The sequence below is a fragment of the Ceratotherium simum genome, chromosome 23 (assembly GCF_057802395.1).
Source record: "Ceratotherium simum simum isolate JZ-2026a chromosome 23, ASM5780239v1, whole genome shotgun sequence".
NCBI classification, from domain to species: Eukaryota; Metazoa; Chordata; class Mammalia; order Perissodactyla; family Rhinocerotidae; genus Ceratotherium; species Ceratotherium simum.
The window spans coordinates 11967276-11985787 of record NC_141922.1 but is presented as its reverse complement, the minus strand read 5'-3'; the positions used below and the strand labels follow the sequence as shown (position 1 = coordinate 11985787).

The 18512-nt window shown below is 44.8% G+C and overlaps 1 protein-coding gene across 1 annotated transcript in view; it reads right to left on the bottom strand.

Annotated features, from left to right (window-relative positions):
- Window positions 1–10855, bottom strand: part of ADCY8 (adenylate cyclase 8) — a 226922-nt gene extending 216067 nt beyond the window's left edge. The window contains exon 1 of the mRNA XM_004431063.2: window positions 9066–10855. Coding sequence (XP_004431120.1) covers window positions 9066–10028 — 963 coding nt within the window. The 5' untranslated portion in view covers window positions 10029–10855. The remainder of the gene's footprint in view (window positions 1–9065) is intronic.
- Between the last annotated feature and the right edge of the window lie 7657 nt (window positions 10856–18512).

The window sequence follows — 18512 nt, the reverse complement described above, 5'->3', positions numbered from 1 at the left end:
TGACTGTGTGTATGTGTGGGAGGTCAGGAGGAAGGAGATGGTCATGTAATATTCATTCATTCCATTCATTTAAAAGTATGGTATTCAGAACCACCCACACTCCAGGTGCTATGCTAGGTGCTAGGGACACAGAGACAAGTGGGACACAGTCCTTGACCTCGAGGGGCTCATAGCCTGGTGGGCACATGGGAATGTTATGACATTGCTCTGGTAGAGGAAAACATTGCTCTGATAGAGGAAATGCCTCCAACATGAGGCAGAGGCTCCCTTATGCCATGTTTGTTGGTCACCAGGCTTGGAATACATTCAGTTTGTGACAAGGTGATGCTTAAGTAACTGACCTCTTAGCCCTTCGCCAGGGCCCCTTTACACTCTTCACTAGGAAGGAAGATCTATATCCGTCTACAATCTCTTCTAGCGTCTGACCTTTCCTTTCACGCAACTCCTAAAAGAAATCCACTGCAGCTTTGATTTTTCATTCTTTCTAGGTCTATAGTAAAGACAGACCAAGACTTGCATTTGTCTAAAATATTTACTGAATGCTGTGTTCCAGGCATGTTCTAAGAGCCAGGTACAAACCTGCCCACCTCTGCATCAGAGTCACAAACTCCCTCCCAAAATCCATTCAAGTATCAGTTCCGTTACAGCAACAACTTTGACTATTTAGTACACATTTGTGTCCCAGAACCTAGAACCCAACAGGCAGTCAACAAATATTTGTGGAACAACTTACCTACTCAGTCTCATTCTCCCGTTCTTCCTGATGCGATCCTGATTTTTTGAGAGGCAGTAAAATCTAATCTATTTTCGCCAACCTCTCTTGCCAATGGAGTGGCCATGTATCAGAATCCTGGCCCCCAAAATATAAGCTGACATCGTTGGGCAGGGATCCCAGAGCTCCTAAAAGGGCAGACAACTCAGTTGGCGAATGCCCTTTGGCTAACTTGGCTTCTTGCCCTCCGCCCTTTGCCCTCTTCTTCTTCCTGCCTGCAAAGCAGCCATGATGACTTGGAAATGCAACTAATGGCTTTCAACTGACCTTGAGGAAAACACATCCCTGTATGAAATCTCCATTAGCCCATCCCTGAGGGATTGCTGTACAGCTTTCCCTTCAAGAATTCCCATGACAGGATGCTTATCACTTCAAAAAGCAGCCCCCTGGGCAGGTCTGTTTATTACAACATTTCAGCTTTAGGTGAACCAAAATCTCTCATGCTATAGCCACCATCCATTGGTCTTTATTCTGTCCCAGAGGAAACACACATAAAATAACTGGTCTCTCTTCATCATGACAGCACCCCAAATACTTGAGGATGCCCACCACATCTTTTCTACATCCCTTCTATCCCTAGGGTTCTTTCTTTTTTTGGTCCTGTTCTGTTAAATTTTTTATGTTGCGTTTGTTCTTCCCGTGTTCTGAGTTAAAGAAATACACGTATTTTGATTACACATTCCCTAATCTTAGTCATCTCTATTTTATAAGCAATCATGTGTATTCAGCATGTAATCATCACAAAAGAAAAGATTCTGAAATAGTTTACTCCAGGCAACTAGAAAACCAGCTGACGTAGGACAAGAATGTGTTGTTTACAAAACGGTGCAACAAAATAGTTCTTGTTTCATTTGAAAATTTTGTACTGGTATATAGCTTACATAGAGATGACAGTTTTAACAATTTACTCCTTTAAAAAATAAAATATTAATATGGTTTAATTTCATATCTAGCTTATGTCTTCACCATGAATAATTTTATCATTGTGCTTCAAAGACATTTTGCAATGAGTAACACCTGAGCTTAGGCATATAAGTCAGGATGTGGGGTGGAAGGAGTAAAACACTCCAGTAACTAAAGAATGTGCAAAGTATTGCACATATTAAAATACATGATCTAGCTAAATGAAATTCAAATATCAAATCACAGACAAGCCCAATCATTCCAATGTGGAGATATCAAAGAAACAAGGAATTGCAGGTTTATCTGACAACACATTGAGTTATAATCCCAGTTATTTGGTTGAGAAGGTGGTCACATAGTTGCATTCACTGGCAGAATGGCTTTTATTCCTACCAGGATGTGGCCCGGCCTTCCTTGGAATGTCTGGCACCTCAATGGTTAATTAATCTACTCTGCATTCTTCCTTTACCCTGCAGGGCTCACTGTGAAAAATCTTGCAGTGAGAAAAGCTGGCTCCCTAAGTGCTGCTTAAGTGACCAGCCTTCTTAAAATAGTCCTTCATAAACAAAACTCACATGATATAATTTGAGTGTGTAAATCCAATTACATTTCCTGGGGAAGCATAGGGCTGATTACACTGGCTTCCACTGCTCTGTTGTGGCTGGCTGGGTAAAGTAACGTTCCTCTACTCAAGCCTCAAGAAAATGCTGGAGAAGAAATTATTTACAGAACCCATTCTCTTACTAACTAGGGTTCAAACCTATATATCACAGAAATTGGCCAACCCTCAGTCTCTGTTACCTTGAATTCCAGCCCAGAGAAAACAAAGCCCATGTTCAAAAGCAATATGTCAAGTGAACTGATATAGTGTCCAGCTGCATATTCTGAGAATCAGTATTGTGCCCATTTGTTGGTGAGAGAAAAGGTTTGCCATGAATGTTGCAAGCGTCTCCTATGTTCTGAAAACAAACACATGTAGGATCAACTCAAATAGACATGCTGTGAAATGAATAAATTAGCATCCTAAGAAATATTTAGACAACAGTGAAATGTCACATCAGCATGATTGTAGTAGTGTCCTTCGATGACACATTGCCAGCAGCACTGAATTTGGGATGAACTTGTTTTTTAATCTTTTCTTTTTGTGCTTGGTTTCACTTATCTTGGATGAGCTCTTAAAATGCCATCAATCATCAAGGTGTAAATATGACTAATGCATTTGTCCTATTTAGCATGACACTGCAGCGGCTTCTCCAGAACTAAAATCCTCCCAGTCTTCCCAGTCCTGATCTAATTCTGCTCTGACCCACTGATACCAGTCAGGTGACATTACCGGATATGAAGGAAAATAAATTCATAATTCAATCTTGCAAAGCACACACCACATGATCATTTTACAACTCTCTCTGAATACACAGATGCCAAGCCTATTTGCAATTCCAGTGCAAAGGTGTCTACACACTAGAGCTGAAGGGATTTAATTGGTCATTTCAGAAGTCATTAAAAATCTATTCTCCATCAGCAAAACAAACAAACAAACAAAAAACAAAAAAAAAGGGAAGGGAAAAGACAGAACCAAAAAGGAGAGTCTCTGGGTATTTTTCACAAGTAAGAGAGAATAATATTTCCATTCCTGGCATTCAGAGGAAGCTCTTGGGATGTTGACACAAATCTGTTTTTGAAAGTAATTTTCTCAGACATGCTGGGATGTTGTAATTATTTTGTTTAAAGCCTATATGAATTTGCTAAAGGAAAATGTACAGAAATGGAGGTATTTGGGGTTAAAAAATGCACACCATAACTAGTGAGGTGCATTAAATAGGACCCCAGTTACACTCATTTAATGAATATTTGTGTGTTTTGAAGTGAGTATCTATCTTGATATCAACTACCAAATTGGGATGATTTAAATTACCCACCATTTGCTGTACATTAAGTAGTCATAAGATTCCCTTTATTTGATTTGAGTTAGCAGACTTAGAGAAAGAACATACAATATACACTTATGTTTAAATTTACCAGTGAGGAGAGAGATGCTGGTAATTCCATTATACTCACTTTATCTTGACTGCGAAGTCAATTCTTCACTTAAACGATCAGAAACGCATTCTAAAGCACATGCAAAGCCTGTTTCCCTCTTGACCCCCACCTGCTCGTACCAGAAACCACTATCTCACACAGTACGAACAATACATTTTCCCCTAAAGGATTTTTTAAAAAGCAAATGTTAAGCTAAAAGTCCCTCGTTATTAGTCAAGTTTAATGACCATGATTTAATTAGAATTTTTCTGGGTCTAGTCTCTACTGTTTGATGGGAGGTGTGTATGAGACGAAAAATAATGCTGCATGGGAAATTCAAATCTGACAGCATGACCTTGAGCACTAATTAACCCGGATTTGCACACCTGGCTGCCTTTGCTCCTAGAGTTATCTTGGAGAAATCACCTCTGCTCTGACACTTCTGCTTATCTACCTCACCAGGTACAGAAGACTAATTGGCCACAAGCTTTAACATTTTAGAATCCCCTGGAGGAAAGCATAATGCAGCAATCTTCCTGGTTAAATATTGCTGCCTCTCAGTTTTCCAATAACTAAATGATTTTCACTATCTTATCATTAATGAGCTGAAGAATGAGAACAAGATGGGTTTCAAATGTTAGGTACTCATATTATTGTCACCGGCTATTAAAATAGAGTAAAATGCCAACTATAGTAACAGTGCTTAGAATTTATCTACCCCGTGAAAAACCTAGGAACTATAACCTTATCATTAATATTCTGTTGATACATATGATGTCATTTTGTAATGGATTTTCAGATGGATAAATTGAACTAGAAGGATAAACAGTTTGTTTAAGATACAGAAAAAATCTATCTTAGAATCTGGACAAAGATATATATTTTTTTAATTTTATTTATTTGTTTTTTTCCCCCTAAAGCCCCAGCAGATAGTTGTATGTCATAGCTGCACATCCTTCTAGTTGCTGTATGTGGGACGCGGCCTCAGCATGGCCAGAGAAGCGGCGCATTGGTTCGCGCCCAGGATCCGAACCAGGGCCGCCAGCAGCGGAGCGCGTTCACCTAACCGCTAAGCCATGGGGCCCGCCCTGGACAAAGATATTAGTACCGCTAGTTTGAATCACATACACGAAGCTGATTTAACTTGAAGTGGAAGAGGCATCCCAAGGGAGGAATAGCTACAGCCTTAGTGTTACCTATAGCTGAGTTTTGTCCAGATGAAAACAAAAGGAGCCCTTTGAACTGGGCTTTGAGCCTTCTGAAGTTTCCTCAGTATTTCCAATGCCACATTAGACCTAGAAAACATATGGGTGATGATATCTGCCCCAGACAACAATCTCTTTGTTTGGGTGGGAAGTCCATGACTTTAGTGTAACTGTTCACTGAGTGGAGAAAACATAGACCATCTCTTTGCTGATGGCAAGGAACCTCCTGGATGGCCCTTTTCCAGCTCCATCTGGTATCCACAGTGGAAAGCACGTGATGATCTAAATGAACACAGGACTCTGTCTCTTTGTGTAGGGCATCTGTAGAGACTTGCAGCTTGGTTGTTACCCTGTCAAGCCACAGATAGAACTTCCTTCAGGAGGGAATGAGAAGAAGCAGACTCTCATAGCTTGGATTAAGGAAAGGCAATCATTGGCTCATTTGTTACTTTTGAAAATGGCATTTTCAGGGAAGTGAAACAGCTGCTAAAGTGTGTTGACTGTATACTTGTTTTAGCATCCTGCTTAAAACAGGAGCCATCCTCTTAATGGGAATCAAGATTAATGTAGAGAAAGACGATATCCCAGTGTTTATGGTCTTCAGTTGACAAATTTGTATCCAACTGAGCAAGACGATGAGCTAGCTACAAAGAGCCTATTCCTAGCAATTCAGTCATCTTTCTCTCATGATTTCCTTTTGGCTTTCTCTTAAATGTTAATTCATGTGTTATATGGGATATTTCACTACTCTTGAGTAGTGAAACAGGTATTCCTCGCTCTTAAGCCATTTCAGATGCTTGTGTACTGAGAAGCAAGACCCCTAAAGGGTTTCTGAAGAATGAGTGGCATTGGAGCGAGGACTAGAATCTTGCTCTCACCACTTGTTAGGCTCATCAGCTGTGGGATGCCCCTTTAAAGCTTCTAAGAATCTGTCATTTCTTCTCTGAAATGACCATGAAGGATGATATGGTCTGTTCGTCATCATTGGATGTGATAACACATGTAAGTGCACCTAGTTACCTGTAACATATTGTACAGATGTAAAGAATTGTTATTGTGCTTTGATTTTTCCAAAGGTGTTTGTGGGTAAAAGACTGCCTTACATACATATGATTTGTGTGTGTGAGTGAGCGTGCGAGTGTGAGTGTGTAGAAAGCTTTCACCAACACAACGTCAGGGGGCTTGGATATTTTATAATATTGCCTATGCAATGAATAGTCTTGTGCTTTCAGTGACTATTTGTTGAATGCCTACTAGATGCCTGGCATTTTTCTGGGTGCTGAGGATAAAGTGGTAAACACCATAGACAATGTCTTTGCTCTCATGTGGTGTTTACATTTTTGTGAGGGTGTGGGGGCAGGGGAAGAGACACAGTAAATATAAACAAATCAGATAATTTCAGATAGCATATGTGCTCTGGAGAAAGTAAGACGCGTCATGCACTAGGGAGTGGCCCTTGAACTGAGTCTGGCTTAATGAGAATGTGTTACTCACGTGAAGACCTGGGAAAAATTGTTCTAGGCAGCAGGTGCAAAGGCTAAGAAGTGGGAAAGAGCTTGGGATATTTGAAAGACAGAAAAATGGATAGTGTATTTGGAGCCTGAGGAGGAGAAGGAAACATAATTAGAGAGAGAAGCAGCAACCAGCTCACAGAGGATCAAGTAGGCCACAGTAAGGACTTAGGATTTTATTCTAGTTGCTATGTGAGGTCGTTAGCAGATTTCAAGCATGCCTTGTACATTACCAAACAGGGAAAACTAAATAGTACCTATTCAAAAATCACAGATTTTTCTAAAAAGTGATTGATTCCCCACTTCATCCATCTGCAAGATCTAGGAAAGACACTTGAACCTCTAGAGGGCGCCAAAGGGAAACGCTTTGTAGCCAAAGCCACAAAGGTTCTTTCAGCACCTAAAGTGAGGGGAGAGCGCTCTGGTTGTTCAGTCTGGTGGAAGCGGACTCAACTCAGGAAACTGTGGTTCATCTACAATTCCAACACAGAGAGAAAGTTGAATGAGCTTGGTTAGCATGTACCAGGATCTTGGTTTTCACAGTGAAGGATTGTTTATAATGGAGTGGGAGTGGAAAGACATTTTGGGGTTATTTTTAATCTTCTCCCATCTGGTAGTATTTGAGTAGAGTATAAAACAAATATGGAGCCAAAATTTACTTTCTGGATTCATTTGGCAAGAAAAGTGTCTCTATACTTAGAACTTTGAAAATATTCATCATTTGTCACTTCGGATGTGTTATTCTAAATACTATCCCAAAACGACTGGATGAAGTCTTTTAGTAATGTGTACCAAGAAAGGCTACTGCAGGAAAAGCAGTGAGTTATAATAAATGGAATTTTCTGCAAATGATCAGATAGCTACGATATATTGTGAAAACAACTCATAGTGAAAAAAGAGAAAGGAAAAAGAGGAGGAGAAGGAAAAAGGAGAGGATGAGAAGGGGAAAAAGGAAGAGGAGTAAGAGGGGGAAGGAGAGATCTGCTGATGTCTAGTACATAATAAAGAAAATGCAATAAAGAACGAGGGAGCTTGGAAGAAAGTGAGATATTCAGAGGATACTGGGGTTCAGATCCACATGTAAACAAGATTGAGAAACACAGTTTAAAAGATATAATTTTATATAATCCCAAATTGAGACTTCATCATACCTGGGTATTACAGGTCCATGGTCATCTTGAGAAAACATTCATTATTGTCTTTAATCAGGAAAAGTTCAGCTGGTCAGCCCTTGCCCACAGAGGCTCTCATCTCCCCATTTCATGCCTGATGATCACAGCCATGTACTTTATATGCTCTTAGCTCTACCTAGGGAGACTTCAAAAAGCACTGTAAAAGCAGCCAACCAGGTAAGTAACCCGCGCAAATGGATATAGAGCCATCAGAGGACAGGGAGAATCCCAAATCAACCAGAAGCCCAGAAGGTCAGTGATGGATAAAGCATTCTGACGGTGCCAGTGCTCTAAAGATCATGAGCAATTTTCGTAGGTGTTGTTCCTGTTTATTTGAAGAACCATGTATTCAAACCTGACCACAAGGAAGAGGAGTTTTTAAGCTTGCAATAGGGCAAGAGTGGCACAGAGGCTGAGGCTGGAACAGGAACACACAAAGCAGGGCCCTCTCCTCAGTCTTTTGCTGGAAAACACTTCAGCTGACACGTTTCCTTCATTTTTATCGAGAAGCCCCCAAATTCACTCTCGGTTACCTGCCAGACGTTTGGCAAAGAAAGTGCCACACCATTAATTGTCTATTGGTTCTTATGAATTTAAACAATAGAGTCACTGTCTACCTTCTCATTCACAGACAATGGGAACTTTGTTCACATGAACACATCCATATTTAATGGGGAAAGATAGGAAGAAAGGGGAGAGAGGAGAAACAGACCTAAAGAGTCAGGTTCCACCTACGTATTTCAAACCATCTACATCAAAATGTCCTTTTTCAATTAAGCAAAACTTGCATTCTTTGCCAATGACACTCCCCCCACCCCAGCCCCAATTCCTGAGGTTGATTTATTCAAAGCACTGGGGTTGGATCCTGTGATCAGAGAAGATATCATCTTAGATCCCCAAGGCAACGAAGAATTCCCAAATAACACGTGTCATAGGATTGTCTGAAGGATTGGGTGAGATAACACAAGTAGGGTACCCAGCAATTAGTATGTGTTTAGCAAATGTTGATTTCTTTGAGAATTGAGGATTTATGGCACAGAGATACACAGAAACCCAACTCTGAATCCCAGAGTCCCTTATGACACCCTGCTGTGACTCTTATGAGTAAAGCTGTTAAGGAATGGGTCACCTTCTAAATCGGGGTGCTTTTCCTCCGCTTCTGTCTCCTGCTCCGGAGACTGCAGACCCTGGGGGATGTGTGAGGAGCAGAAAGACTGTTTCTTAGCTGATGTCAGAGAGGAAATTACTCACAGAATCAGAGTGGAAGGGTAGAGTTGGTAGAAACTTTAGAGGTCATTTAATTCCAATTCCTCTAAAAAGAGGGAAATACCATCCTACCATTCTTGCACGACCTCCTGGGTGCAAGGCACTGTGCCAGGCTTGGGGAGGGGACTCAAAGTGAGCCAGGCAATCCTGCTTGTCAGAAAGCTATTTCTGAGTAACCCAGGGGAGTCAGGGAAAGAGTGAGGCAGGCAAGAGTTACCTGGTTGATGGAAATGACCGCCGGCCGGGGGATAACCACTTGGAGGACCACCTGCAGTAGCGAGGTGCCCAGGCCGGCCAGGATGGCCCAGGTGAGCGGCAGCGGCAGCATGCTGTAGGTGGCGAAGAGTGTGAAGAGCACGTAGCCGATGCCGTCGCCCAGGAGCCCGTAGCCAAGCCCCGCTGCCAAGATCTGGGTGGTCATGGCCACCCAGGTGACCACGCCGCTGTACTGCAGGTACGTGTGCGAGGTGGTCTCCTTCCTCACCACCACCAGGGCGCAGATCACCACCTCGATGCCAGTGAAGAAGCCTAGCAGGATGCCCTTGAGCGGGTCCATGGGGGCCGAGGCCAGGCTCAAGTGGAGAACCAAGAGGGTGAGTTTGGTCAGTACGTCCAGCACGTTCATCACCACCTCAGATTTGCGCCTCTGGCCCAGGAAATAGCGCTGGTAGAGGCGCTCCAGATCCCGGGACTTGAAGGAGTTGCGCAGGGTGGGGAAAATGACCCCTCGGTAGCTATACCCCCCATTGAGGAAGAAATCCGAATTGCTCGGGGCGCAGTCGAGGTGCAGGAAGCCCAGGTCGCCCCCGCCCCCGCTGCCGCTGGCGCTGCCGCTCCCGCTGCGTTCCGGGAAGACTTTGGTGCCGCCGGTGCTGTGCGCTCTCTCCCCCGGGCCCAGCGAGTACAGGGGCAACGCTGAGTCGCTGGACAGCTGCGACGCATGGTGGTTGGGGCCGCCGCCTGCAGGGTCCGAGGCTTTGCCGGAGCCTCCGTTCCCGCCGCCGCAGCCGCTGCCCCGGTGCCCATGAATGAAGCGCTGCTCGGTGATGTGCCTCACCGCTGTCTGCCACAGCAGCCGCTGCGGCCGAGAGCCGCTCCCGCCGTCGCCGGCCGGGGGCGTCGGGTGGATGGTGTAGAGTTCCTCGCTGCCGCTAAGGCAGCGCACATCAGAGAGCTCCATGGCACCGGGCCCCAGGGAGGGAGGCGCAGAACCCGGGGGAGGCAGCTGGGGAAGAGTGTTCCAAAAGACCCAGGGCGGCCTCGTACGAGCTTGGTGGCGAGCCCTTCTGTCTCCGGCCGCCGGGTTGCAGGACCCCTGGGCAGGAGGCGCCCGCGCGTCAGGTCATAGTGCGCCCCGGGGCAAAGGGCGATTGGAAGATCGCCGCAGACCCCTGCGTCCTTGCGCGCCTCTCTCCCGCCAACCAGAGCAGCTTGGGTGCGCGGTAGCGGAGGCTATTTGTCCACAGAAGCCGCGGCGCTCCGAGCCACGCAGCCCGCTTCCCAGGCTCAGGCTTCTTGTGTCAGCGTCTTGGCGCAGCCTTTGCTCTCCAAGAGGCGCCTGGGCGCAGTGCTTCTGCTGCGCGCCGGGTGGGTCCTGGCTGCGGCACTAGGCTCGGGACGCCCAAGACTCGGTGGCTGCAGCGGGGCTGGCCAAGGGTGACCGGCGGCGGCGAAGGGTGCGAAGTTAGCAGCTGTGGCTGGAACAGAGCCTTTCGGAGAACTCCATTGCGCCGGGTTGGGGAGCAGGGGCGGAGCTGTGGGCCGGGGCAATGAAGGGGGAGGAGTGGGGGACCTCGAGGTGGCGGGGTGCCCCGCGGGAGGATTGGAGAGGTGGTAGCCTCAGCGCTATGAAGTCACCAAACAGTTAATTTGGAAGAGGAGGTGTGCTGAGGCTCCCTCTTCGGCTCATTTCTGGCTGTTTCCACTTCCTGATCGAGGACTGACAGAGACGCATCTCTTGAGGAAAGGGGAGGGCCTCAGGGTCCCAGTCGCGGCTATAAAACGAGGTCAACCCCTCCAGCTGTGCTTCCGAGGGGTCGAAGCACACAGTTCCCATTCCCTTCACTTCGCTCTTTGCAGTCCATTTAGCCCGGAGCTGGGAGGAGCAGGAGGCGGGGGCAGGAAAAAGTGAGGAGGGCTCCAAAGCCAACAGCTCGGAGAACGAAGAGAAGTCACCGGTGCAGATCTCTGAGGCTAAGACTTGAAGCTTGGTGGGTGCGGCGGGTGTAAGGTTTGGGCGAGAAGGGAGGCCCGAGGTCGTGGGGAAGTCGAATGAGACGCCTCTGGATCCAGCGAAGTGCCGTGTGCCACTCTGGCGCTCTGAAGCGCGCCGCGGGGATCAGGCGACAGAGAGGAATTTGGAGACCTGTCAGATCGGTCAGACACCAGCGGCGACTTAAGCCCGCCCTCGCGCCAAGCCACGCCCCCGGAACAGAGGCTGGGGTGGGGATGGTGGCGGGGACCTGGCACCCAGATCTGGCCAGGAAGCCCCAGATCTTGAAGGCAGCAGAACGCGTAGACCCTCGTGGGAGAGGACGATTGTGGGCTGCGGCTGGCGGCGGGCGCCCCCGGCCTTCCCCCCCGCGAGCCTACCCAGAGCTCCAGCTGGCCTCGCGGGCCGGTTCCTCCGCTGTTCTTTTTTAGGAACTGGCTCTGGTCCTCGGCAGGTGCGGAGCCAGGACTCGTAGGCCGCTTTGACCACAGACTCCAAGAGCTCAGCGCGACGAAATAGAGGGTCTCCTTTCCGCCCTCCCCACCGGGGCGAATTTTGGCAAAGCCAACTTTCGGGCTAAAAGCAAAATACCCCAAGAAGCCGCAACTGTAGAGGCAGGCAGCTTCCTGCAGGAGTCTCTTTTCAACATCAATCCGAAGGGATGGAGGGCGCGAGGCACTAAATCGGAGCGCCCCCTGAGTGCCTCGCACACCAAGTTTCTCCCTGTTTACAGTAGGAGTCGAGAAGGAGGACGCGGGGAAGGCATTTCCAGCCGCCCGCTCGAGCGCCGGTTTCCCGCCCGCCGGGCTCCGCCGAGCGGTTGCGGACAAAGACCCGGCGGCGCTCCGGGCTGATCAAGGCGCGGCGCGGTGGGCGCCGGTGGGCGCCAGTGTCCGCGCTCACGCTGGGTCGAGCAGCCGCTCCGGGTCTGCAGGGCGAGTGCGGCTGCCACAGTCCCAAGCCCCGCTGCAGGTGGCGGAGCCGCCGTGGCCGCCACCTCCGCCACCGCGACTGCGGCTGTAGCCGGTGGAGCCCGGGCCCCGAGCACAGTCAGCTGATGGCCGATGACGTCAGGCCATGGGCGCTTTCGCGACTCCCGTGGCGTCCCATGAAAGCCCGAATGACCACCTAGCCGCCCCATCAGCCCCTCCGGAGCGAGCGATTTCCCCTGCTCTCCAGTAGAGCAACTCTCCTCCCTCTGCCCGCCCTGAGCAAAAATAACTTTCAATACCCCCTTCCCAACCACATACACCATCTCCAGGGTTATTTGTGTCCGCCGTGTCCCAGAAACACGGGGTTTAATTCTTTCCTTTTTAATTCTTTTCCACACACGCACGGGTTTCACTTTACTCCCAGAACTGGTCAACTGCCTTGCCCAGAGTCTCCCAGAAGAGGGAAGAAGGCTCTAACGTTTTTCCAGATCTCTTAAGAGCAGATTTCTGGGATGTGATACACATCCTGGAAAAGAGTCCTTTAATCCCAGTCCTTTAGGGTTGTATTCCACCATCCCTCAAGAAACAGAACAAAATTAAATGCTCAGTTTTAAATAGAAAGAAGGTCGATTCTATTTTTAACCCAGTTTGTAGACGAACTAATTTGTTAACTGTAAATATCTCCCAGATCAGAAGGCCAGTCCCAGGGAGCTGGAAGTTAAGAGCAAAGCACTCCCCCCAAATTCGGTTTTGCAGGTATCCAGACCTTAATGAAATAATCACAGGAATTACATCCCTGAGAAAGAAATGCTGCTTGCTTATCCCTTCCTAAATTCCTTGGACTCATCTTCCTCGCCAGCTCTCTTGAAACTCTGGGGTGGGTAATAAGTATCTTGACTTGAGGAGGGAGGCCAAATGGCACAGAGGGCTGGCTGGAGGAGGGAAGCAGGTTCCTAGAGACCCCAAGTCAGGATATGTGGGGAGCTGTGTGTCCTCTCTCTGCGGGCATAGCCCCAAGTCATCTGTGCTAATGACTGTATTAGTAAACTTGGCAGTCAAAGCCACCTCTTTATTTTCTCAATTCTTTCTCCTTGGGAGCCTGAGAACTGAGCCTGAATAAATGAGGGGTTGAATGCAGATGGAACTTTCCTATGAAAATCTTCCTCCTGGACATATCCCAGGATGATTTATTCAGCAGCAAAAGGAGGCGTTCCAAGGAGGGGGAGATTGGACCCAATCAGATAAAATGACTCAGGCTGATGAATGAGCGTAGCATGCTACAAGAAGGAAACTCAAAGATTTCCATGAACTTGGAGGTTGAAAGTAATGTATCAGTAATTGCCTCTGGTCAACTGACTCCTCTGAACTTTCCTATGCTGAAGGAGTGTTAGGACAGGTTGTTTTAAAATAAGGGCATGGATGATACAATTTGATTCAAATATTATTCTTCTTGTTGGGATGACACAATGCCATTCAGCCCCCAAAACATTCTATTTTTGAATGACAGCATTGGCTCAGCACAAATATTGAGAGGCTTTTTGGAATATGCAAACCATCAAATGATTTTCCCTTTAAAAAGAGAAGTCAACCTACTGCTATGAGGCTACGATGGACCTCTCATCATGCTTTCATTTATTCAGCATATTTATTATGGCTGGATCTCCGCTATGGTCCAGGGACAGTATTCTGACAATTCAGTGTCTTTTTGGACACAGTCTTCTCCTCTTGGAATTTCCCTCCATTTCCCCTCCCCATTTCCCTCCCTCAAAACACTACTCACCTCATCCTTCAAAGCCTGAGCACTATTGTCTCTGCACGAATACCTTTCCTGATACCCCCCAGTGAGAACGTCTTCCTTCTCTGTTATCCAACAGTCTGTTCTAGGTAGTTCTAGTATGGCTCTTAGTACAAGAGCTGGCTATACCCCATTTGTATACCCATTTGTCTCTCACCTTTCCTCATCAACCAGTGAACTTCTTGAAGGGGAGAACTGATTTTCCTTGGGCCCATATCTCCCAGTTTCTAACAACTATAGTGTACATGGAGATAAGATTAGCAACAATTTATCAAGCACCTCTCCTTTAAGATCCTTACAAATATCTCATTTAAGAATCCCAGCAATTCTCTGAGTGAGATCTTTCTCTACTTATTATTATTCCCATTTTACTTACTAGGATACTGAGGCTCCATGTGGCTAAGTAACTTGCCCAGGATCTCATGGTTAATAGATAGCAAAACTACAGCAATTAAATTTGGCTCGTATAAATCTAGCATCCGCAAGCTTAATAAAAATGCTGTCATAAGCAGTCAACAAACGTTAAGTTAATTTAAATAGGAATGATAGAAATGAAAATGTCAAATATATTTTCACTTTTGAAATGCAGATTAAATAAGAGACTTCTGAGATATTTAGACTTTGAGAATCTGGGAGAAGGACTCCACGTGGCAGAGGAAGGTAGCCGAACTAATTCTTGTTTGGATAGAGGGTCTGTTTTTGCTCGGTTCAAGTCGTAAACACTATTTCTAGTTTGTGAAAAAGCAGATTTTCATATATTGGATTTAACCAAAATAATGCATTTGGTCCTCTTTAGTTCATTTGGGTGGTGGTGGTAGTAGGGAAACATCATCTTGCCCTATTGGAAAAGAACATATGTGTTCTGTGGTTGCTGCATACCATTTGACACATTTACAGTAGATATCTTTTTAAAAGGAGAAATTTGTTTCCCTCCAATGCATCTTTGACTTCCTAGGATTAACTATAATAACACTGAATTTAAGTTTTATAAAAGTTGTGCCCTTTGCAAAATACTCATAGAAACCCTGACACTCACTGCAGACATATAAAATATTCACGTGTAAAAGAAAAGGTGGACTCAGTTCAGGAAGAGGAGCTGAAACCAGAGAGATCCTGTTTCCAAAGGGAACGAGGGTGTTTGTGACAAGGCAGCTTCCAAAGCTGGAAATTCTTAAAGGAAAAGTACGTGAAATTTGCTAAGAGGTTAGATCTTAGATGTTCTCACCACACACACACAAAATAAAAAACAAAAGAAAATGGTAACTATATAAGATGATGATTATGTTAATTACTTGATTGTGGTAATTAACTCACATTGTATAAGTGTATGAAAACATCAAGTTGCACCTAACCTATGCACCTTAAATATATACAATTTTTATTTTCAATTATACCTCAATAAAGCTAGGGAAAAAAAGAAGTGCCTGCCTTGCCTGGAAGCACTGCTCTTAGGAAATATCCAAGGCATTAACTGCTTTGACAGAACTCCAGGAAAAGTCAATGCCTAAAGTAAGTAGGGCTCATCCATGACAGCAGTCTATGAATTAGAAAATTTGGACTCACATTTCATCTGGAATACAGTGCAATGCACAATAGAAAAAACAAAATGTCTATTTTACTCCTATCTTATATTTTCTTTGCATTGTAAAATGCAAGAAGAACTTTGTATCCATTTTGGATCTTCACAGGAACTACTTTAAATTAGATTCTGGTGCCTGGAAGGAGAAGAGAATCTCTTCAGTGGGAAGACAATTATGAGACAATGTATTTATATGCACAATCATCATTAGGTAAGTCAGAGAAAGAAATCTTCAAGGAAGATAGACTTAATTTTTTCTTCTTCTTAAAGGATGATTCCTTTGTCTCTGGTTTAACTAGAGTATGAGCTTATTGTGACATCAATTACTAAGCCTTCACTTATTGAATCATAAAATGACAGGAACACACACACACAGAGCCCATTGGAGAAAGGATTAAGAAGCTAGCTAAAAGAGGTAGTAATGAAAGATAAAATAAGAGGGTTTCCAGCTAGTTCACCCATGTAACCAAATCATTTTTTGGCTGTGGTTTAAGATCTGCTTTTTAGTTTGACACACATATGAAGTCTTGGGGCAAAATGATCAGACTTGGTGGGAAAAAATTCAGATCATTTTTCTCTATTCTGTTTTTTAAAAAATCTACCCAATTGCTGTTTCAATACCACAAAACTTTTTTTAAAAAACATATTTCAGCCTATTACTGTTTTCCTCTTGGAGACCTTTCAGATCTAAGTAGAATATTTAGGCAAAAAATTTATAGATAAAATTGTAATATAAATTTATATGCCTTTATGTGGTTGCATATATGGATCTCAGTCCATTAATTGAGCATGAAAGAAACATATCTCTTCGCCTTTCAAAAATCAAAATATTTCTGTTTTCGCCCAGTTGGTGCGACTTTAACTCACTCTTTCCAGAGGCTTTCATCTGTGCCCTCCTAATCCCAGGAGGATACCATAGTTCCAGGCTCTAATGCAGTGCCCAGGTGTGGGGGAGGGTGGGAGGGCATGAACCCATGCATGTGCCTGCCGTCTGGTCTTTGGCTATCCATTCACAAAGGTCGCCACTCCAGGTCTACCAGGCCAGGTCACCACTGAGGCAGTCAGTCTTTGATCCTACTCACATGGTCCCTATGGGACCAGCATCACTCTGTATTGCTTTACAGGAGAGTGTTCGTAGGTCTGCCTGTGGTCGCATGTGCTTGACAAGGCATATTGCCCTTCCTCTTTAGGGCGCCGTCCTTCTCCAGGGCACCACCGGGAAGCCATTATTTAGGATGCAACAGCTCTTTCTCTCTGCGTTTCTCTGTCTCTCCTCTCTCTCTCTGTCTCTCTGTCTCTCTCTCTGTCTCCCCCTTTCTCTCCTTCTGCCTCAGCTTGGGAGTATCTCTTTTAGTCTGATGAGAATCCTTGCCTTATGTTTTCTCCAAGCCCATCTGATTTTTCATGTGCCCTCCCATTCCCCCTTGCACTTTATTACTCCTTGCATCTCTAAAACCTTTAAGTTCTCTTTGGCAATTATGTTTTCTAAAAACAAAAGATGGAAAGATTACTTTTGCTTTCTGTTTGTCCTTTCCTGAAGTGATTTATAGAAAACTTGAATGAAGGGAAGGAAAAAAGGGAATGCACCAGAGCCAATTTCATAAACTAAAATCTCAAAGTATGACCCACATATGCAAAATGTATGAGATGCCTCCTCCTCCTGAGCAGTGTTTTTTTACACTGTGGATTCCAACCAAATCATGAGTTGTGAAATTAACTGGGTGGGTCATAATTAGCTTTGAAGAATACATTAATTAAAAAGCATAAAATAGAATCATAAGGATAATTAAGGCATTCTTTAACATCCTAGTCTTCCTCTCTGAAGAACAGAAGACAATTTGATAAAACTTCAGAAAAATACCTTATCAAACTCTTGATACTACCTTTTCTGAAATTCACAACTTATAAAGTTCAATTTAACGTGATATTGCTTACTATCCAACTTGATATTTGAACTCTCATTATCTAATCAGGAATCAAATAGATCTGGATAGCGTGAGCTACACACACACACACACACACACACACACACACACACACACACAGTATGTACTGGGCACAATTTAAAGTGAATTTCTTAATGTGGATTGCAGTAAAAAAAAAAATATTTGGAAGTGATTAGTCTATTCCTGAATTCTGACTTTGCGAGGTACTAGCTCTGTGACTTTGATCAAGTTACTTAACACTTTTTTTTGTGTTGGAGGAAGATTAGCCCTGAACTAACATCCGTGCCCATCTTCCTCTACTTTATGTGTGATGCCACGACAGCATGGCTTGACAAGCAGTGTTGGTCCATGCCCAGGATCCGAACCTATGAACTCCAGGCCACCAAAGCATAGCATGCAAACTTAACTGTTACACCACCGGGCTGGCCCCACTTAACACTTTTGAACTGTCATAATATGGGAGAAAATAACAGCTTTGCCAGGTTTGTGAAGACTAAAGGTAATTCATAGACAGTACCTGGTGCGATGCATTACACATAGCCAATGCCCCATCCACTCAATAAACAAGGCCTGTTAACTACTGACAAAATACATCTCAACTTGCCTCTATTTCTTCCACCTCTACTGTGATTTTCTTATTTCTGGGTACCATCCTAACTCACTTTGATGATTTCAGTAGACTCAGCATGTCTCTCTAGTTGTAGTCTGCCTCCTTTCTCCAGCTTCTGTGATCATTCTAAATTAAAAATGTGATCATGTCACTCTTTTTTTATTGTGGAAAAAAAGCCCATAACATAAAATTCATCCTCCCAGCAATTTCCAAGTTTACAGTACAATATTGTCAATCATGTGCACATTGTTGTGCAGCATATCCCCCGAGTCCCCTCCCGTCCTATGTGACTGCAACTTTGTATCTACTAAAGAACCCCTCCCCACCTCCTCATCCTCCAGGCCAAGCATGCCACTCTCTGGCTTAAAACATTGCAATGACTCTGCTTTGCCCTCATATGTCTTAAAATTGAAGGCAAATATCTCTAGGACTGGCTATTGCTTCTCTCTGCAGCCCCTCTCTTACTGATGCCCATCTTGCTCTCAGTCTTTTAGCCACATTCAACTTCATTCAGTTCCCTAAGTGTATCTTACTCTCTCTTCTCTCTGAATCTATGGATTTGCTTTTCCCATAGCCTGGAGCCTCTTCCT